This window comes from Pseudopodoces humilis, chromosome 5, assembly GCF_049639895.1.
Source record: "Pseudopodoces humilis isolate 2021_Gansu_Grassland_sample_001 chromosome 5, ASM4963989v1, whole genome shotgun sequence".
Classification (NCBI taxonomy): domain Eukaryota; kingdom Metazoa; phylum Chordata; class Aves; order Passeriformes; family Paridae; genus Pseudopodoces; species Pseudopodoces humilis.
Window position 1 is genome coordinate 12,428,945 of NC_142204.1, and position 22,492 is coordinate 12,451,436.

The 22,492-nt window shown below is 39.3% G+C and overlaps 1 protein-coding gene across 2 annotated transcripts in view; it reads right to left on the reverse strand.

The window, feature by feature from the left end:
- Positions 1 to 22,492, reverse strand: part of ANO2 (anoctamin 2) — a 159,204-nt gene that overhangs the window by 36,521 nt on the left and 100,191 nt on the right. For both annotated transcript variants that reach the window (XM_088055431.1, XM_014261219.2), the window contains one exon: positions 2,798 to 2,872. In XM_088055431.1, the coding sequence (XP_087911557.1) occupies positions 2,798 to 2,872 (75 nt within the window). The remainder of the gene's footprint in view (positions 1 to 2,797; positions 2,873 to 22,492) is intronic.

Consider the following 22,492-nt stretch of genomic DNA (forward strand, 5'->3'; position numbering starts at 1 on the left):
TCAAGTATTACACCATGTGAGTGAGAAAAGGGTGGAAGAGGCTGAACTCTTCTGCCATGACACAAACTGATTTTCTTCCTTCCTCTGACTGAGCCAAACAAAGAAAAGCTCCAGTGATGCATTGCTCCATGCCATCCTGCTCTCTTCCAACACTACCAGCATCTTTATCACCAACTCCGAAATCTCTGCCACAACATGTGCCTTCTAAATATGGGGTTTATAAATTGTGACGTGTTATTGTTCACGCTCAAGAAAAAGTTTTAGATACCTAGCTAAGCCCAAACCACCTTCTACCATTGATCTCACTCTGCAAAAATAAGGCTTGTGAACTTCTGTCCTACAATCCCTGCAAAAAGCATAACTTAAATCAGGTTTGGATCTTCTGTCCCCTCTGCGGTCCTATGAGGCTTTGTGTACAACAAAAGGACTGTGATCAGATTTTAAAGCATCCATACATATGTGAATTAATCCTTGGACTTGTGATGTAAGAATGGACAAGAGAAGCAAACACAATGGGTTTTTTTCAACCTGCGTTTTGAACAAAACAGACAGCATGCCTAGCTTAATACAGACAGAGGAAAAGCCAGAGAGAAAGGAAAAGACCGTGACACAATTCTTGAAAGAGGATTCACAAAAGTGAAGTACACAATGGAAGTATGGAAATTAAGGGAAAAAATGAAAAGGAAAGATTTTACACTACAAAAACCATTACCAGCTTCAAGAATCACCAGGGAAAGTAATGGGATGTAAAGCTCAGGGAAGGAGGGACAGAACAAAACAGCATCACTCTATAGCAACATAGAAATCTTCATGGAAAACACCTGTAGATTTGGAACTCCAGACCCTTTTGGCCTAGAAAAGGTAGCATTAATAAATTCTACAATCACTTCTGCAGCACTAGAAATTGCTATGCACTTGTGTGCAGGTCTATGACTGAGTCTTATACCCCTGTACACACTTGTAAATTCAACATTTTATTATTTATTTTAAATAAATAAATTAAAATAAATAAATTAATTATTTTAGATAATTAAAATTAAAAGTTAAAATAATTAATCTGGGTGAACAATAATAATGGAGGTTAACAAGACCAGTAAGGTTTTCTCAGTGCAATTATATTTCACAGACTGACAACAAATCTTCAGTCTGATCTTTCCAATTCCTGTTTAACTAACATAGCAGGAAAAGGGGAAACATCCCATACAGTCAAGAGCAGATTGCAATATTCATGTAGGAAAGCAGAGCGTGCTCTCCCTCATCAAGAGTTGGCTTGAATTTCATGCACGGTTTGCAAGTTGTCTCCTGTAGGTACTTACATATAAATAATGCTCAAAATATTGCAAAAATAAAGTCATTGTGTCCACTTTGCCAGATGGTGAAAGTCAACCTAGTTCCACTAGTCATGAACAGAAGTTGAAGAATTTGAGCTCTGCATTTTACATCTCACAAACTGTAGGTAAAAATCCTTCATAAATCTCTCTGAGATGTTACAGTAAGCAGGGAGGGTAATACCTAGGCTATGAGTCAGGAAAGCACTTTAAGCTCCTGCTTAGGGGAGATTTAAACATGGTGAAAGTCAAGAGCACATGTAAGCACCTCGTCTGCAAACGAATGACTTGTAAAAGCTAAATCAGGGCTGTGTGCTTAGTCTGACTCAGTGTGGTCTGCTCTAAGTCATGACCGATGAACTTAAGAGGTTCTGTTTAAAAAGCAAATACTGGGTATGGCCTCAGGATGGTAAACTCACTCAAAATGCTGCAACATTCATCCATATATGAAACTATTTATGTACATTTATTTATTATGTACATTTAAAATGCTCAGAAAATAGATTCTGAATATGGAATGCATGTATCTTCATAAATGTATAAACATATCTATAAGGGTGTAGACATTAACTTCAATGTGAGCGTTTGATAGTCAGCAAAAGAAACTAAATCTTCACAGGACATCTGGTATAGTATACGCAAATTAGAGTAAATTAGAAATACACTTAGGTATCTTAAAATAATTTAGGCCCCAAGTGAGTTTCCCTAGTTAGATGCTGCAGTGATGTAAACAGGCGTATTTCATTGCTGTTTTGCCAGTTATGAACAGAAGGTTTCAGTCAGTAATTACTGTAACTAGAGGGATAATGGGATCCTTTACCATGTAATTTAGGGGTTTTTATCCAGGCCTTCCTGTTGCTGTTTACAAGTCCAGCAGCTTCACAATGTATTTGTTTTGCTGGAAATTTGATTTTTGACTAGGACAATGGTGTCCCTGCTTTAGAGTCTGACCTGCACACCTGATTCTTGTTCCCAAGGGAGGACTGTGTACCCTGATCTTCCTCAACTACTGTACAGTCCATCCCTGAATGTGCCTTGGATAAATATTTTTCAGCAACTGATTTATTTCACCTGTATGTTGCATGTTTTGAGGCTCAACCTTTCCAAACGTCACTGTGACCAACATGTGCAGTACTGTGCTCACAACTAAATATCAATGTTATCCCTTCATTGGATAACAGAGATGGAGCAGAAACCCTGGGGGAGAGGCAGAATTTGTGTAATGAACACAAAACAAAAATGTGCTGGCATTACAGAAAGTCAGCCCTTCCACACGCAGCCTTTGGAAAAATAGAGTAAAGCTGGAGGCAGGCATTGAGCTCCATGAACCTTCCTAGTATTTCTCCCATACCTACCTTACTTTCAGACTTTTAACATATTTGAAAACAGCAGTTCAAAGGTTTCCTTCTAGATGCTCATGGCAAAGTTTCTCATACCTAATAAATGAGCAGAAATGCAGGTTATCTTACCATAAATAAAATCAGTCCAAAGTTCACTGCATATCCAGGCATGCGGTCACTCCATGTCAGCTTCTCCTTTTCATTCTGTAGGCAAAACACATAAACAAAATAACAGATGTGACAGAAATGTACAATAGGAAATATTAGAATAACAGGATTTGTTACTGAGAGCCATTCTCAGTTCCTCTGATGTGATTTTGAAGTTTATTATGCAATTTAGAACACTGATATTTTAAGGTAGATTTTGAGATAAAGGAGAGGAAGAGTAAATAAGACATGTAGAAAATGTCTGCAAAATGTCCTATGAAACTATGATTTAGTATTTGAAAACATGTATTCAACTCTTACTAAAGTTCATATCTGGAGAAATCCCTGAAATTGACCTTAATTTACATTTAGGCAAAGCAAGATTCAAGCATTTATTCAGAATTGCTTCTTGTAAAGCTACAGAAAAACAGTGCTTGAGAAAGAAACCATGACAAGAATGCTGACTACCATTGATTTTTTTTCTAATCGTCACAAGCACCAAATGTGACCCCTCAGACAGTTCTTGCAAGATACCCCAAGCCTTCCCCTTGTACTCATTTTATAGCAGAGGGAAACTACAAAAGCAAGGCCCTTCTGATCTCTGCTGCCAACCTTGTTTTCTTCATGCATAAACAGCATCTCTCTCTTCCCTGCATAATTTAAAGCAACTGGGATCAGTGAAATCCAGTACGCTTTTCCTCTCCCCACACAAACTCTACTCCAATCCCAGATGCATGTACATCTAAAGAAGACATTTGAAGATGGATTTATGTGAGAAATACGATTCCCTCCTCTCAAAATAAGTTTCTTAAAATAATAATAAGGTCACTGCTTTGTTTAAGTTAAACTAAAACTGTATAATCAAATTAACTAAGGACAGAAAGCCAGCTGCTGTTGATATTTCTGTGAAGCACCATTGCCGTCCCATGGACCACTACTACCCTTACACTGGAGTTAGCCCAGAGTGATTCTGAATTTAAATGAATTTAAATCAGATTAGAACTCAGGTCAAAGGTTTTCAATAAACCATTTCTAAGGCACAATTGCCCTTGGATAAATAAAAAATTCTGGGAGCATTGTGCCTTTGTAAGAAGCTTCTCCAAAGTAGAATTAGGAATGCAATATTTAAGTGTAGAAATGCAGCCGTGGATTTTTTAGCTGGGATGTGGAATTAGACCTAGGACACAATCCCGCCTACACATTCATTGCCATGGTGGTGGTGCCTGAGACACTGTGGGAAGGAGCACTACTCAGCAGCTCAGCAGCCCCTCTTGTGACCTTGTCTCCTTCGGGAGAGTCCTGGCAGCACTGGAGCACAGCAAACCCAATCAGAAGCACCCATAATTTGGTGCAGTGTATGCAGCATATAAACACTCTTTACAGTTCATACACAGAGTCCAGCACATAGCTGGAAGGCTACTTGAAAAACCATTCCTGTGAATGCATGCATCCATGTCATTGCATTTTGGCTGCTACCACTCAGCAATTCTACAGGACCTAAAGTTCTGAGGGATTATACTCCGAGAAGGCCTGAAGGGCACCATGTTCTGTAGTTTCACTAGGGGCTGTATGGGGCTGTGGCTAGTGTGGGGCTGTGCTTTTGTACTTGAGCTGAGCACAGGGCTGATAATGCAGAGATGAGTTTGTTTTTACTGAGCAGAGCTTACACTGAGCCAAGACCTTTCCTGTGTTTTTGCTGTCACACTGCTGAAGGAATTTAAGAGGAGACACAGCTAGTGACCCCAAGGGACTTTCCAAACCTTATGGCATCATGATCAGTGGGGAGAAAAAGGAGGAAGGGAGGGATGTTTGGAGTAATGGTGTGTGTCTTCCTGAGAAACTGTTGTAATGGGACCCTGCTCTCCTGGGGATGGCTGAACACCTGCCCAACCATGGCAAGCAGGGAATTCCTAGCTTTGCTTTGCTATAAAGCTGCCTTTATCCCAACCAGGGATTTTCTCTCTTTTACCCTTCTCATTCTCCCCCTTATTCTGCTGTTGAGGAGTGAGTGGTTGCTGGCTGGGGTTACACCAGGATGGTTAGCAGGCCATCTTCTCAACTCACTCTTCCATGCATGTGCTTCCTTGAGCCTTACTTTTCCATGAGTTTGCCATGGTCTGTAGTACTCGGCCAAAGGGAGGCCTGAACAATGTGAGGAGTTGCTAAGCCAAAATGAGAAGAAAGGAAATGCTGGATGAGGTAACAGAGTTACTTAACATATATGGCCAAAAACAAATTTGGGAATTTAACTGAATATCCTAGAGCCCCCAGTCCATCCCAGAAGTCTAAGCTACTCCTAGTCCCTCCTAGAGCTCCCAGTTCACTTCAGTTTTTCCCAGTTCATCCTCATCCATCCCAGAGCTCCCAGTCCCTCCAAACAGTTGAAAGCTGCCTTCTGTTATTGTGACCAGAGACAGGACTCAAGGAAATGGGATGAAGCTGATTCAGGGAAGCTTTTAGGCTGGTTATCAGGACTGTTCCTTCCCCCACAGGGTGCTGGACAGGGAATTCATTTCCCCAGGGAATGGTCACAGCCCCAAGGCTGACAGAGCTCCAGGAGCTTTTGGACAACACACTCAGGCACAGGGTGGGATTGTTGGGGCATCCTGTACAGGGCCAGGAGTTGGGCTGGATGATCTTCTATCTGGAGCAGCCCAAGAAGTGCAATTATTTATTGATGCAACAAGATTAAATGGATCATCTGAAGAATAATCTCGGTGACAGATATGTTACACTGGGGAACATTCCCCAAGATGAACTGTGTTGCAGGGGAATATTTATATGCAGTCAGAAAACCTTACAATAGAAATTGTTTGGTTTTGTGCCAAAGGCAAACTAAAAGATTTACTTTAAAAATCTTACTTTCATTTTTATTCAGTACAATGGTGGATTTGCAATTCTAGTGGAGGAAAAGACAGGTTTTGGTCTGTGTGCAATGATGTGTTCTTATTTTAATGCTTAATGGTGTGTTGAATGTGTTCCTTAAAGACATACAACTATTTTCCTGTTAAAAAAATTAAAAATGAAATTGAAAAAATATTCAAAAAAGAAGATAAAATCAAATCCCTTCTATATTTTTCTGGGTGGTTTATTTCCGTATGAGTTACCTAACATGGCAAAGATTCAGCTCTGCATCCTCAGATCGGTGGGCCTCTGAGCTGTGAAAACCTGGATTTACCCTGCACTTGGACAGCACCAGGCAGCTTTTGAAAATGGTTCTATGTTTCTCTGCAAATTAAACCACAGCCACTTTTCTCAGATCACAAGTATTTCAGTTATTAATTGATATTTTCCCTCAAGACAACACCTCCTCCAAGCAGGTGTTTCTAACCATCAGCAATGCCAGCACAACCTGCACTTGGGGAGTATGGCCAGAGATTTTATCTCTTCTTCAGCCTGCTTTTTAGCTCCAGTGCTGAAATTCAGGGTCTTCACTGTGGTTGCACCTGGGCAATCCCAATGATTTCACTGATCTTGCACAGAGCTTTAATAATTCACTGGAATTTAGTAAATGATGCTCAGAGAAAAACAAAATTCAGGATTCCTCTCTAAGGTCTTACACTGTTAGCAACAAAAATAAGCCACAAAATTATATTTCTAATTACAAAATCCAGAAATTCATCTCTTCAGTATGCCCAGGAAGCTTCAAATAAGTAATTGCCATTTTTATAACTGCACATTTCTTAGTAGATTTTTACTTTAATTTCTACTTCAATACAAAAGCTTTGTGTAAAAACTGCACTGTCCAAATGAGCAACTAGAAATACGAATTGTGCATCAAATACAGCTCTTTTGTATTTGTGTGACACCTAAAGCACTGCCTGTGCACTGCAGGCTGAAGACAAGGCATGAAATAAGCTGCTTCTGAAATAAGGGGTCCCTGTAATTTTACTTCGACCTTGAAATAAGTTCAAGATAAGGAGAAAAGGATCCTTCAAAGCCATTTGGAAATTGTGAGCCAGGAAAAGCCTGCAGAATGGGCAGCTTTGGAAAACAATCAATTCCAGGGTGATGACATAAAAAGAGGCACAATCAAGGACCATCAGCATTTCTGGGATCTTGCAGTGCCCACAGTGGTCATTATAATTAAGAAACTTTGGCCAAGTTCATGGGATTCTTTCAGTCTGTATTTGGGTCTCAAACTATTTGAGGGCTTTCATTAACCCTCAGACTTCTGTGAGGAAATAAAAAACTGCTGCCATGCTGAGCATACGTGATGCCTGTCTATCCCTGTCTGGATCTAGAAGTTCTACTTTCACACTCCCACAGAAGTGAAAGAAAGCACTTTTGGCCTAAAACCCAAAAGTTTAAAGAGAGAAATTAATTTTCTGTTCTTCTCACGCAAGCAGCAATGCCATTTTAACAGTAAATGTGGTTGTGTTTTGTGAGCAATGTTATGTCTCAGGACTGCACATGGAAAACAAACTGCCAGGACTCATTTGGAGATGGACGAAGAACTGCAAAACCTTTCATTAAAATTTTTTGCTGTCTTTGAAACATGCAGAATAGCACAGACACACCATTAGGTTTCAGTGGAGCTTATTGGACACACTCTAAATTGTGGAAGCAGTGCAGAACAGAGAGCTGTGAGAAGTGTGTGCAAGGCTCAGTACTGCGATCATTGAAATTAATGGATTTTAAGGCTAAGCAATGTTATTTTCCTACCATTCAGTCTTAGTCTCCTTTGTAACCACACAACTTCCTTAAGATTATTTTTGCTATAAGGATAATAAATGTAATTTAACTAATCACAGTTTTATAAATAATATTTTATACTTTTATTTATATTTTTATAATCACATGTTTTATATTATTACTAATTTACTTATTTTTTTTGAGAAATCTCTAGTCACAGCTTTAGCATTTCTGTGATGAAGAGTCAGTTACAAGCCTTATTAGGTCAATCCAATTGCTAATTACCTTAGCTGTTGAAAATGTATGGCTTATTTCCAAACTGAATTTGCCTATCTGCATCCTCCAGCTTTGGCATTTAACTGCAAATTTGTCAGTTAAGACCACCTGCTGGCAGACCTTTGGGGTTTGGCTGCAGGCTCTTTGGAACTGTGAACAGGCCACCTCTTGGCTTTTAAGCTGGCTGAGACCATTCCCTCAAAATGGGAATGATCAGCCAAGCTCATAGTTGTATTTCTGCTCCAGTAATGGGGTTGGAAGTAAGTCTCCCCAGGCTACAGCCCTGACACGGGCAAGTGACTTGGTCCTTCACGTAACAGGGCTGATGGAAGTATGTGTGAGTAGCCACATGTGTGAGTCTGTGCCTCAGAAGACTCACAGCCCTCCCATGGGACCAGAGATTCCTCATGTGGTGGGTGAGGGTTGTGCTTCTAGCCAATGAACCTGGCAGGAAAGAGGATACCAGCCTCATCTCTGTCAGTGGAGATGCTGGCAGAATGGAGGGAAGAATCCATTAATCCTTGTGAGTCTTAACACTCCATTCTGAAATTTCTAATGAAAAATAAAAAGGCCCAGAGCAGTTTTGGCTGTCCCATTGCTGGAAGTGCTCAAGGCCAGGTTGGATGGAGCTCTGAGCAATCTGGGCTAATGGAAGGTGTCCCTGCCCATGGAACTGGGAAGTCTTTAAGGTGCCTTCCAACTCAGGCTATTCCATGATTATATAACATTTTCACAGCATTTGACACACACGTATATATACATACACACACATTAAATGTATGTAAATGTATGTCACATGCATGCAATGAGTGAGTACCTTGATAAAAATTAGCAGCTTGCAGTAGATTCGTGGAAATATTTCAAGCTGTTTCCTTAACACAGTAATAATGACAAAGGCTGGAGGTCTGCTTTTGCTGTAATTTAAATCTGTAAAGCCAGACTTGGTTAAATTAATACTGTAGTTTACTCAGTAATAAAAATGGTTCTTTTGCTGCAGTTAAACTTGTTTTGACACTGGCCCTCAATGCACTGTGGATTATTGCAATCTTTATTGTGTAAGTGGCATTAAGGTGCGTAGACTTTATATCACTGTTTAATATCAAGTACTTGATATTTACATATGGTTCAAGTGAAAACTGGCAGCACTTAGTCTTTTACAATGACAGTTTAACATATGGCTTTACAAGTATGAATTATTTATGTCAACTTGAAGCCATTCAGAATATTACCAGGAAAACACTGTAATTTGCACAAACAATAGGGTTACATCTGTAGTCATAAATATTCATTATTTGTCAATGCTCTTTGGAGATGATTAATAAATCATAATGGGGCTGATCCTCAGAAGGCAAAGGGACAGCTGTACAAATACATCTGGTGGGATTTCCAAAGCCCCTGACTGGCTGTGGTACTGGGTCCTGCCATTGCAGAGAAGGGGATACTGGAATGTCACAAATTCAGCTCAGAACACTGTCACCTGCTCAGCTTTTGTTTCTAAGTGTATCTCCTGAAAAGTCTCAAAGAATGTAATGAAGTAACAGATGTGTCTTTAAAATACTCTTAAGTAAATATAGTCAAGCATAAGGAAGACAGATTTTGAGCCAGACGTGTGCCTCCTTTACTTTGCATGATTAAAACAATTTAATATGCTTTGATATTGATTGGACATGGAACTATCAGGGAAAACAAAGTGAGTTTCAAAGACTGACTTTAGGGGAAAAAAAATGGGATTTCACTGTCCTGCAGTTCACTGAATTTCCAGCCTCCACTTTGTACCCTGAAATCCAGAGCACCACTATTGTAATAGCCAATCTGGTGTCACACTTTCTCACATAAACTGTGAACATCTAATGGAGAAGTTAAAGGAATAATAAACACAACCCATTTTAAAACAATTTATCAAGAATAACTTTTAAAAAAAAATACCTTTTAGTAGCTCCCATAATTCAGCACCATTCAAATTACTGGCAGTGATTTAATTTAAGAGTTTTTCTCTGTAAATTATTTTAAGCATAGGGCTAACAGCTCTGTGTGAGTCCATTGTTGACTGCAACACAGTCAGTTGCCAAATACATGCAGTATCTCTTCATAAAATATAAAATGTGCATAATTATGTTATCTTTTGTAACTTCAAGTCTATTTGTCTCAGTTTACCTGAATTTTATTTTTAAAATCACTTGTTTAATCTCATTATATACTTTCATATTAGCAATTTGGGTCCAGTGGAACTAAGGCAGTTGGCAATTTTGGAATTTGCAAAGCCCAAATTACAATTCTCTTAATTAAATTCAACTGAGTTTATGATTTCAGTTCTGGAAGAGATGCATTTAGTGCTAGACTCTGAGGAAAGATGTCCTTTTCATGTTCCGTTGAAGCTTTTCTGGCTTAATTCTGTGTCCGTATCCTAGCTGGAAGAATCTTGCTGGACTGAGCTGGACCAGTGTCCTAGCTGGACTGAGCAACTTGCTGCTGTGAAATCATCACAGGACTCCTAGAGAAGCAAAACCTCACTCTAAGGCTTTAGTATTGCACACTTAAAACATGATTCTCCATTGTCTTGAACCATGTGAAGCCACTTATCCCCACACAAAGCGTGAGACAAAGACATACAACACATTGTCGGCTTCCTTGGGTTGCAATTTCAAATTTAGCTTACACAAACTGTGAATGATCACACCATCACCAGAGGAGAGCACAGTGGTGTAAATTTTAGCCATGTTTTTAAGCTGATAATGAAAAGCTTGAGGAGCAGAGAAAGGATTAAAAGGGGGATGTGGCTATGCAAAATTCTTTTCCTGGCTCCAGAGCATTTATTACCAGCTGCAAAGTATTAATTAAAAGTTTGTATTCTAACATTTGAATTTACTATAAAATTTGAAACGCAGTTGCAGAATACAAGCTACAGAGGCAAACCTTTGCCAATAACAGAGATGACATGCAGAAAAGAGTTCTGGATGAACAGCAAATGGAAGACTGGAAAGATGGGAAAGGAGACAAGAGCAAGGACCCTCCAGCTCTCTCCATTCTGCTCCAAAAAAGACACATTCTGGAGTTACAAGAGTCCTGCTCCTGCTTTCTCTGTCATTGGCATTGGCACTGCCCCTTGTCTGATCCCATATCGAGGGAAAATATTTTGTTCGGCTGATCATGCAGAAAGTCTATAGCAAGTAGAAGTCCATAATGAGCACCCCTGTACCTTCACACACGCACAGCCTCCCAACAAGAGTGGGGGAATATGGAATAGTAATTAAGAGGTGTCAGTAGAACAATAAAATCAATAAAACAAAGAAAGGCAAAGACAAGGAGGCAAATTCTATTAATGGAATTGCAAGAGTAATGAAATACATACATTTTGGTATTATGAGCATTATCTTTATACATATATTTATATACACATACATTTCTGACAGTATCAAATTGGCAGTGACTTCCTCATTAATTACAGAACCAATCAGGTTGGAAAAAGAACCCTGAGATCAGTGAGTCCAAGCTTTGACTAAACGCAACTTTTTCAACTAAGCCAGAGCAATGAGTGCCACATCCAGTCTTTCCTTAAACACCTCCAGGGATAGGGATTCCGCTGCCTCTCTGGGCTGCCCCTGCCAATGTCTAATCACCCTCTATTGTGAAGAAATTCTTCCTGATATCCAACCTGAACTTCCCCTGGTCCATAGCAATCTACTTGAAAGTCCTTTCCAGTTTCCAAACAAAGAAATTATAACTACTCATACACTGGGATGAATTAGATAATATTTATTCCAGTTGTATATATGTGCTACAACTGTGTAGGAAATACCCAAAGCTCTCTATGGGGCAACTTCCTACCAGCATCCCACATAATTTCCCCTTTTTTTTTCTGAAGAAACAGTTGTGTTGGCAGTTGGCAGTAAAATACAGATCTACTGAAAGATGCTTTGAAAAGCCTCATTTGAATTTAAAGTGGGCAAAATGGGAAACAGCAGGCTTCACATCTTCACATTTAATTTTCTTTAAAATGTTTCTGTGTGTCTTTCCTACAATTAAAAAAAAAAAAAAAAAAAAAAAAAAGAGAAGTAGGTCTATCAACAAAACAAATGTCTGTAATCCCAAACAAAATAAGTAGTGAAAGTAGTGAAAACATGTACATGAAACTGTGAGGTGGTATGTAGTCAGAGATCACAGTTTATCCTACATTTAACATGACAACAATTCTCCAGGCCATGTCAATTTGGCTTGAAGAGAATACTAAATTAGGACATGTTTTGAATAGTGAAGGAAGCAGAGATAAAATATCAGGCTGTTGAGAAAGCAGAAATACAAGCATGAAACAGAATGAGATTGAAGGAGGACAAATTAAGGCTGATCCAACAAGGTGCATAATTTGAAACAGCAATAGTGTTCAGTAAAATGTGCTATCATATACTCTTGGAGAGCAGTGAGTTACTGTGTGAAAATCAGATTTGGAGAGGATAGAAAAGATTCTGATTTATACTTGGATCATCCTCAGAGGTTGAAAAGAGATGAATGTTTTAAGGCATGCACAGCCTGCATGGATGTAAATTCTACATGTATGATATGGAGTGAATTGGGGAGTGATATGCACAAAATCAGCCTTCTAACACATTCAAAATTCCAAAAACTCTGCATTCACCTCTAGCAAGGGATGAGCTCATGTTTCTCCCAGTTGTTTATAGATGGGAGAGAGCAAGTAGAGTATGGGCACATATAGCCCACTGGATGAGCACAGACCTGAGCTGTGACCCTACCTGGGCTATTTCTAGAATTACAGAAAAGTTCACCAAGATACTTGGATATGAGGAGGATGCATTGAGAGGATCTCTGAAAGGAGCTATGAGTTAAATAGGGTGATCTCTGATGCTCTACCTCCTCCCTGAGACTTGCTCCAAGTCCTCATATCAAGCTAAACAATTTCTGAACTTCTAGTGTCATCACAGAAAACAGTGATATGGAATCTTGCATTTGAACCCCCTGTTGCAATCAAATTTCAGCAGAAGTTAAGAATGAAAGGGTGGGGTTTTTTTTCCAGAAAACAGCTTACAGTGTGAAGTCCTCAATGCAGTATTTCCTCAAAGTTCCCAAAGATATGCAGATGAGATCCCCTCATTTTCTACATTTCTTTGCACCCAACTGCTGGAATACTTTTAAGGTTGACTCTATCCAAGGGAAAGTTGTAGCTGTTTGTTGGGTATCCTCGGTTGGCACAAATCTGATCTAGAAGTTTCTATTACACAGAATGGCCTTGATTGGAAGAAACCTTAAAGCTCATCCACCCATCATGCCATGGGCAGGGACACCTTCCACTGGCCCAGGTTGCTCAGAGCCCCATCCAACCTGGCCTTGGACATTTCCATTCCATGGATGGGGCAGCCACAGCTGCTCTGGGCAACCTGTGCCAGGGCCTCACCACCCTCACAGGGAAGAATTTCTTCCTTATATCCAATATAAACCTACTCTCAGTCAGTGTGAAGCCATTCCCCCTCGTCCTGTCACCCTAAGCCCTTGTAAAGAGACTTGTGTAATAAAGTCTCTCTCTCTGAACTTCCCATTAGCCATGACTAAATGGGAGGAAAGGCAATGCCAGGAAATAGAGAACTTTTTTAGGGACCTAACACTTGTGTTTATTCTACATGAATGACCTCTTTCAAAAAGGAAGAGACATGTTTGCTTTTCACACTTGATATCACTGGTACAGCTGGAGAGACAAGGGATGGAGAAAGCAAGTTCTTCAGAATCTAGAAATGCTGAGGAACTCTCCATTACTTTCACTTTGAAATCAAGGCTATCTGCTTTTCTATAATTTTTTGGTTTAGTTTGACAGTTCTTATGGATTTGTTGAAGGATTCATTTAGTGACATTCTGTAACCTGGGTAATAGAGAAAAGCAAGTTATATCAAAATTAAAGAAGAAAAGTATTTTAAAGGAAATGCATGTATAGAAAATAGATTAAAAGTCTTCATGTCTGTTGCTGATAAACAGTAAGTTGCTGGTAAAAGTAAGTGGGGGATTAAAATACCAACAGGAAGTTTAGATTGGACATGAAGAAAACCCTTGGAACAGTAAATCCTTTGGTCCTTCAAATAGATATAGGTAATGCCTGGGAAAAGCTCCATTATAAGGTCATGGTATTTTCATTGCAGAAGATTTTTAACAACAGGTTAAAGAAGAAATGCCTGGCAAATATGACACTAGGTATGCCTGGTCCTGCTTTGGAGCACAGTGTGGGAACTGGATGTACCCTTCTAAGCTTAATTCCTGTATTTTATTTTTTTTTTCTGTAATGCCTATGACTTTTGTGGCCTGAAAACCATTTAAATTATCTTTCTATTTCTTTCTCCTGTTCAGAAAAGTAAAAAATGTTGATAAATCTCATGTATCTTCCTCAAATCTATAGTAAGAAAATTTAAAAATTATGTAGTTCAAGTCAGCAATTACTGGTAGGATGTGAGTAGAGGTGTGGTCACTCAAAAATGATTCTCTCATCATGTACCCATTCACTTAACTCCTCTGAGCAAATACAGCCATCTTATACCGTTTCAGGAGCCACTGAAAACATGCTCCTTATTAGATGAAAAAGGGTATTTAATATATGATTACCACCCCAGAGAAATCCATTCCCCAGAATATAACCAGGAAATTTGGATGTGACAGAACAATGGCTTCATGGCAGCCAATACCTTGGCACAAAGTTAGAGTTAAAGAGCCAACAACTAACAAAGGTATTTTTCACTTGTCCAGGTCAAGGCAATCCAACAGAGCTGCCAACCCTTGTGTTCCCATCAGAATATTCTGTCTTCCCACGACAAAAGCAGCAAACCCAACAGAGACACGTATCCTTGACCTGCAGCTGGGAAGTGTGACATTCTGAGTCAACAAACCTGTTGTCCTTGACACAAAAAGGAAAAACAAGAAGAGATGACCTGCAGACCTTACAGATAAGCAAAAGTGCCTTCCAATAAGCCAAAATTCTAAATCAGTGGCTAAAGGCATCGTGTCACTTGGCATCGGGGCCAAGTAACCCTACAAAGTCTTGCAGCCTAGACACCACTCTAACAAAAGGATTGCTCAGATCTCTCTGAGCTCCATGGTCTAGATACAATCCTGAATATCCAGAGCTTCAGGCTTACTGATATTGGCCCAACAGTCCATCCAAATCAGCAGCTCATAAAACCCATGGTTATCTGGCAATGGGTGAGGAAATAAAGGAAATATTTGATGTCTCAGACATCAGCTCCTGCATCACCCATTGCCTAAAATGCATCAATTCTCATGTCTGTAGAAGTGCACAACAACCTATAGGCTTATAACAGAACTATGATTATTTATTCATGGAAATAATAAGATGTATTCATTCCTTCAGAAACAAAGCAGTTTCATTTCTGTCCAAGTAAGAATGAACATATTAGCAACAGATTAAGCATCTGGAATCTTTGAAATAATTCGACTAAATGTGCAATGTTATTAAGAAAATATGTGTGTTTTCTATTGGGATTTGTGTCTAATACTTATTTCCCCACAGATGAGCTCCATCAGGCAGCAGAGGAACATCCCAGTTTGCTCATTTGCTCAAGAAATGAACTATTTGCTCAGTATTTTAAAGGAGGTGAAAACTTGACAGTGTGACAGTCCTGCCAGGCATGGTGTGTGTGTGTGTGTGTGTGTGGTTGGCCAACTGAACTCTGAGATCTGGTTTACAAAGGTCTGGAAGTGATACAACACTGGCAGGTTCTAATAATACTTGCCAGCTCAGTGCACTCAAACACTTTAAACTCCCAAGTCCAAATTTCCAACATTGTACTTAGGAGCCTTCAAAGGCCCAGCAAGGAATTTCAGCTCCCATTTTCTTTACTACTGTTACTTTCTTTACTATCCCATGATATGGAATCTGGCATATCTGGGGGAGGTGCTCTTCAGAGAAATTATACAAATATCACCCACATCCACCTGCTTCTCTTTTCCTGAATTATCCCATTGCCAGTACCCCCAGGAATGCCTGGTGGCTTTTCTTAATGAAAACAAGCTGTTCAAAAATGCTATTTTGTATGGATTGCCAGCCTTTTAGAAACCAGGATGTCCTCTGGGGACAAGGAGTGAGTGGGATATTTCCCCAACGACTACAAAAGAAGCTCTGTCACAATTTCTAGCCCTGTGGATTTCTTCTGCTCTAGAAATAACCCAGACATCACAAGGCCCCTTTGTCACAGAAATTCTGGAATGCACATTTTTCCGTTCTTGCCTTATTCTTCTGCTAGACAGATATTTATTTCCTTTGTGCTGCCTCCCACCAGAAATCTTCTCTGGAGTGAGGAACAACTATCTGTCCATTGGTACCTCACAGAAAATCTGGATTATTTTGCCAACATCATTCCTTTCTTAATATTCCTCTTCTGGAGTCCCACATGATCTGTTGGAGGGTGTCCAGAGGATCAGAGGGATGGAGCAGCTCTGCTGGGAGGAAAGGCTGAGGCAATTGGGATTGCTCTGTCTGGAGAAGGAAAGGCTTTGGGGTGACCTCACTGTGGCCTTGCAGTGCCTGAAGGGAACCCACAGGAAAGGAGAGACTCTTGACAGGGGCCTGGAGTGACAGGACAAAAGGCAATGGCTTCACACTGACACAGAACAGGGTTAGATTGGATATTGGGAAGAAATTCTTCCCTGTGAGGGTGGTGATGCCCTGGCACAGGATTCCCAGAGGAGCTGTGTCCCCCCCGTCCCTGGAAAGGGGCTAGAACAAGGTGATATTTAAGGTCCCTTCCCATCCAGGCCGTCCTGTGATTATATGATTTCTTCATACACAGTATGTGGCTTCACCTTGAAGAAGCCCCAGCACAAAACTAATTCATATCAAATATTATTTCTTTTGAAGATACTGAACACAATATGGCAAATTTCTTCAAAAATTGGAAATTTTTTTCAATTTTTTCAAGAAAAAAGCATGAGTTTCTCTTGGCAAAGGTCTCTGTCTCTGCTCCTTCTTTGCCCAGTCTTCCAATTCTGCCCGTAGAGCAAAGAATCACTGGTTCCACTATAGTTGGAACCTACAAAACACTGAAATTCTGCTCCTATTTTGGTCTCACTGCTTCCCTTCATGTGTTTATGTTATTCACCTATTCAAACTTCATCTCAGACTGGAATCTCTCATTAGTAGAGATGGTATTTTGACACAGATTTTTTTAAAATATTCTATTTACTTTCAAAATGTCTGTTAGAGTGATTATTACTGATGGCAGCAAATCTGTTCCTTTTATCGTTTTGTAACCTGAGAGATCATATGGATCAGTAAAATGAAAAAAATGGACCAAAGAGTCCTTCTCAATCTAGAAAAAGAATCAATAGGTCTGTTATGAATAGGTGGCAATGAAAAGTTAGGCTTCATAGGCATCTAAGCAAGATAAGAAGAACAATAAATGATTTTTTTTCTCTCCCAATAAAAGTTTCACTGCATTTCACAAAAAGAAAAGAAAATGAGGGAGATATGTCCCAAATTAGGATGGAAAGCTAAAGTGCTTGTTTTCAAAAATGTTTTTAATTACTGTGAACCAAATGTTTTACGTCAACAACTTATAATGTTTTGTTTTCATTTCTTCTATTTTTAAAACCCCTCTAACATAAATTCCATTTTGAAATAAGAAGTAATTTAAAAACAACATTTGGAAACTCCTTACTCTATAAAAGTTAAACAGAGATATTTTATTAAAATCAAAACATGTTTTACTAAAAAAATAACTGCAGCGAACAGTATTTTAGTGGGGAGGAGTTTGAATGTATGGGGGCAACATACTGAGCAAAAATTCAGCATTTGCAAATAGAGATGAATTTTATTAATTTTTTTTTTAGTTTTATCAGAATAGAAAAGTAATCTCTGTACCACCAAAATTTGTATAAAGAAGCTTGTGAGAAAAACAGCAGAAAGTCTTCTTCATGCAATAGTAATAAAATACTAAGAGTTATGGTTCTATCATAACTATATTAAGAAGAAACATCTTGTCAAATGCTTGTAATTACAGTGAGAGAAAACACACAGTGACAAAGCTTATCTTTAAGTCCTGTGGACTCAAAATTCTATATTATATTTAAAGTATTACTGCAAATGCCCCACTATGGCTGAAATTCATTATCCTTTTGAATAGAGAAGCCGTAGAATCATAGAATGGCTTGGGGTGGACCTTGAAGCCCATCTCAATCCAATCCCCTGCTGTGGGCTCGGACACCTTCCACTATGCCAGGTTGCTCAGAGGCCCATCCAGCCTAGCCTTGAGCACTTCCAGGGATGGGGCCTGTCTTACATTTGAATTCCAATCTATAGCCCTGTTTTGAGAGAACTCCTGTCTTTAACTCCAGCTGTTTTAAATTTGTAGCTGCTTCATGCACAATTAAATAATTTAGCACTCAACCTGTTAATGCAAGTTCTTACTGAGCTAAAAGAGTCCTGAACATTCAGTAGCTCACCTAAGATAAAGCTATTTTCAGTTTCAACTCAAATAGAATACATTGGGACCAGTCCTTTACCTGCAGGGATACACCATGCTGTTCTATAAGTGGATTTGCAGAAAGCTCCATTGTGTTGCTGTCATATTCCTCCCCATGTATTACAATACAGAAAAGCACAAAGACATAACAACTCCTCTGGTTGGCTCTTTCTTGCATCCTTGGTATCAGATCCTGTTCTGCTACTGCCTGTGAGATTTGAACTCCTATTGGATTCCCCCCACACAGGATGTTCACTGTTACATGGACAGATAGCCATGGAATAATACCACTCATCTGAAAGCAGAGACTTAATTTTTATTTTTTATGGTTTCATAGTTCACAAAATCTGCAGCCCAAAGTAACAATTAACCCTCTGAGGAACCTCTGCTGCAGATCTCATATGCATCACAATAATTGATCCATTTCCTGACCTTTGAAGAAGAGTGCTGTGAACTATGATGTCATACCTCAGCTGAAGCAAGGCTTTAGGCCATGCTTCATAGTTTGATAATACTTGTATTAATAAAGAAATGTACCCTATATCTAGTGCTTGACATAAGAAAGGTGCAGAGTCAGCAAAATGTTAATTTTAGTAGTAATAATAATTTTTACAGTACCAGCTAGTTGCACATCAATCTGCCTAATTGTTCCACTTCTCAACTGTACTGCATTTGTTTCTGCTTCTTCCCCACAGAACTGTGTAAAAGCTGAGCTCTAGGGCATGAGACAAAGCCTTGGATTGGTTAACACCAGCACAGAAGTGTTTACTTTAGGCAAAGAAACACACAGAGTGCTCAGACACAGTCCCCACAGCAGCACCACGTCTTGAGGAAAAGCTGAAAGGGACAGACAGGCATAAGAGGTGCATGGCCTCATAATAACATAAGCATGACAAAGAAATTTAAGTAGACTGAAGTGCCAGGCAGCCATCTGATCACAGACTCACAACATTCTTAGGGTTGGAGGGACTCTCTGGAGATCATCAAGTCCAAACCCCCTGCCCAGAGAAGCTGTGGCTGCCCCATCCCTGGAAGTGTTCAAGGCCAGGCTGGACAGGGGTCTGAGCAACATAGTGTGGTGGAAGGTGTCCCTGCCCTTGTCAGAGCAGTTGGAACTGGCTGATCTTTAAGGTTTCTTCCAGTGCAGGTCATTCTATGATTCTGTGTTATCTAAAAGCTATAACTTAACAAAATAACACAATTCTTCTTACCTATTCACACAACTTCAAGAAACAGGGATTTTTAAAAGTACTAGATAATCTGAGGTATGTAATAAAACTTCAAGGGTCATAAAACTGGAAATCTAAGTGTAGAAAGATTAGAATATGCTTTGGGTCTAGTGCTGGTGCTGACCCAGCAGCCCATTCCAGTACACCATCCTTAACAGTGTATCACAGGAATGGTACAGGTGACAGTGCTATCGTGTCCAATACACATCTCGCTTCCTTCAAGACTTGAACCTGGGCTATGACTCTTACAGAGTTCTGGGAATGGAGCCAGGTCACTGGATTTCTTCCTTTCAACCCAAAGTCTGGAACAAAAAGCTCATTTTGTTTATGTGTTTCATTGCAGCACTGGTGTTACTGGGCTCTATATTTCAACTTGATCTATGTAGTGTGTGTGTGTGTGTGTTTCAGATGATACTTCTAAAAGGCTTCTTGAGAAAAAACTGACCCTGACCTAAGGAGGTGGCCCCCAATGAGATGAACTGCTGGGAGACAGGGAGGTACCTTGAGCTTTAGGAATACAGGTGAAGGAAATGTCATCTCAAATCAAAGTTGTAGAGCAGAAAATTTTCATTCCAGTTTCTTTCTGTCAGTCTGCATTCACAAACTTGGGCAAAGTAGAAATTAGCTCACAGACTGATGGAATTTCAACTCCTTGGACTTGAAGTTCAGTACTCAGATAACCACATACTCCCCTGAATTATGGACGGTGGGAAAAGACCTCTGACACTTTTCCACATGTAGGCCAAAAGTCAATACCATACTTCTAAATACAACCCAATTTGTTCTAAATATGTTCACCTTTAATAAAGGGAAGTAGCACACAAAAAAACTCAAATTCTTTTCTAACGTTTCTTTCAGGCTGAAAAAAATCTGGGCCATGCATTCTCTGTTTTCCATATCTTTCTTCCATTATGCCAAAAGCTGCTTTCAAAATTCTTATCTTTCCTACTGCAGGAGCCAACAACTGTAAGGAAAACATCCACAATTGGTTTACATGTACTTTGTGAATACATACCAAAAGGGAATGGAAAATTATTTGGGCCTTTTTTGAGGAATTCTGATGCCAAAATATGTGATTTAAGAATTTCATTTGGTTTTACAAGTGCACCAGGGCTTCGGAGAAAATTTCAGTTATTCCAACTAATAAATTTGGTTTGGCCAAGAGCTGAAACTGCAGCTGAATGCTGAATGATATGGAGTTAGAGTTGGTCTGTGTTACTCCTTGAGTGTTTTAATGCAGTAGTGAAAGTGAAAATGTATAGTTACAATTATAATTAGAATGAAAGAAGGTTCTTGGTTTTTGTTTAATACTGTTTTATCCTGCTTGGAAAAAATACATAGACATCAAGTATGTGTATTTTTATGCTGACAGTTACGGTATTTCTCAATTTCCTTCTAAAGGCAAAAACCTCTCTCTGACCCTTGAATCTCCATTCCATTGATTATAAATTAGGAGAAAGAAACAATGATCCTCTCCCAAGAATGTTGCCATGTGGAAAAAGGCAGGGCAAGACCCTCTGGGATAACAAGCATGGACCATCAAAACAGTTTCCTAAAATAAAAAATCTCAGTGCAGCAGTCACTGAAAGGAGCTGCTTAATGGTACTGGAAATCTCCTGGTTTCAGATCCAGGTCCAGATGCCCTGTGCAGATCCTAAGTATCCCATCTGATGCTGCAGTCACATAAAGCAATTAGCAGTAGAAAAACAGCAGAAATGTGTTCCTATGCAATTCCTGTGCCCATAAGACCAGCAGAAATAAAGTTCCTTATAAAACATTGGACCCTCCCTTGCAATGAAGGACACAATTTCGTAATTGATCTAGCTACTTTTGGTAGAACGTAAGAAAAACCTATCAGTCATTGATCATATTTTGTGACACTTATTCAATATATTCCGGAAATGTTGGCATATGCTAATATCTGTTGAAGAATGTATTGCCTGCAATTAATGTGACTGAATAGATCAAAGGCCACATTTATTAAGAACAGGTCCTGGTACAAAAAGCCACAAGGGGTTACCATATAATCAGATAGTGAGACCACAGTTCTCAGTCTAAGTACCAGCAATCAAATATATTTGCTTTATAAGAATGCCAGAAAAGAACAGACAACATACAAAATAAGTACAGAAATGAGCTAGAAAAATGCACTAAAGGATACATTAGTACAGGTTCAAATCATATATATTCATTTTGTAGACCTCTCCTTCTACCTTAATTTAATGCATTTAGAAACAATTATTAAAGTGATGTTGTTTCTAACTTTCCAGGATTATGTATAACAGTCTTGTCCCTGAATAGAGAATTACTGATGTCTCTCCATTTGGCAAATGCCTGCTAGTTGGACAAAAACACAAAATGCATCATTAAAATGCAACACGTGGATCAGGAACATCTTTTGTGGAGTTTTGGACTGGTAACTGCACTACATGCTTGACTGGATTTTTATGAGTGAAAGGATTAATATGGGCAATAGCAGTTTAATTAAGAAACAAACAAAAATGTTTGATACAAGCTATTATATTCTATTAACAAGGGATCAAAATTCAAAGTCTTCTCTCTAACATGCATAAAAAGCCTCTGGAAATTCAGGATCATGTGGTTTTAAATTTTGTTTAGAGTTTTTACAGAGAAAACTGTGGCAGGGGGTTGTTGTGACCCAAGGGCGGGACTCAGCACTTTGCTTCGTTCAGCCTCGGTTAGACCTTGTGAATTACTCCATATTTACACTGCAGAGATCAAGGTCTTGTTCAGAAATGGTGGCTCATACAAGTCAGGAACAGGCTGGGACCACTAGAAATATTGGGACAATTCCAGATTGTGTGCACCTATGTTGTCTATGGTGATAGGAACCTGCAAGTTCAATAAATCCAGTATATTCTTCACATAATTCCAACCTTCACCCCTGATGGAGTGTATGTTCAGCACAAAACTCTGTGGTGAAGTGATCACAGTTTTGACAAGCAGAGTGAGGCTAAAGACAAAATGCTTAAGCAGAAACATACCAAGTATGTGTTGGAGTATGTGTAAAATACAAACTCCATTTGCCCGAAGCAGGGATCTGGAGGCAG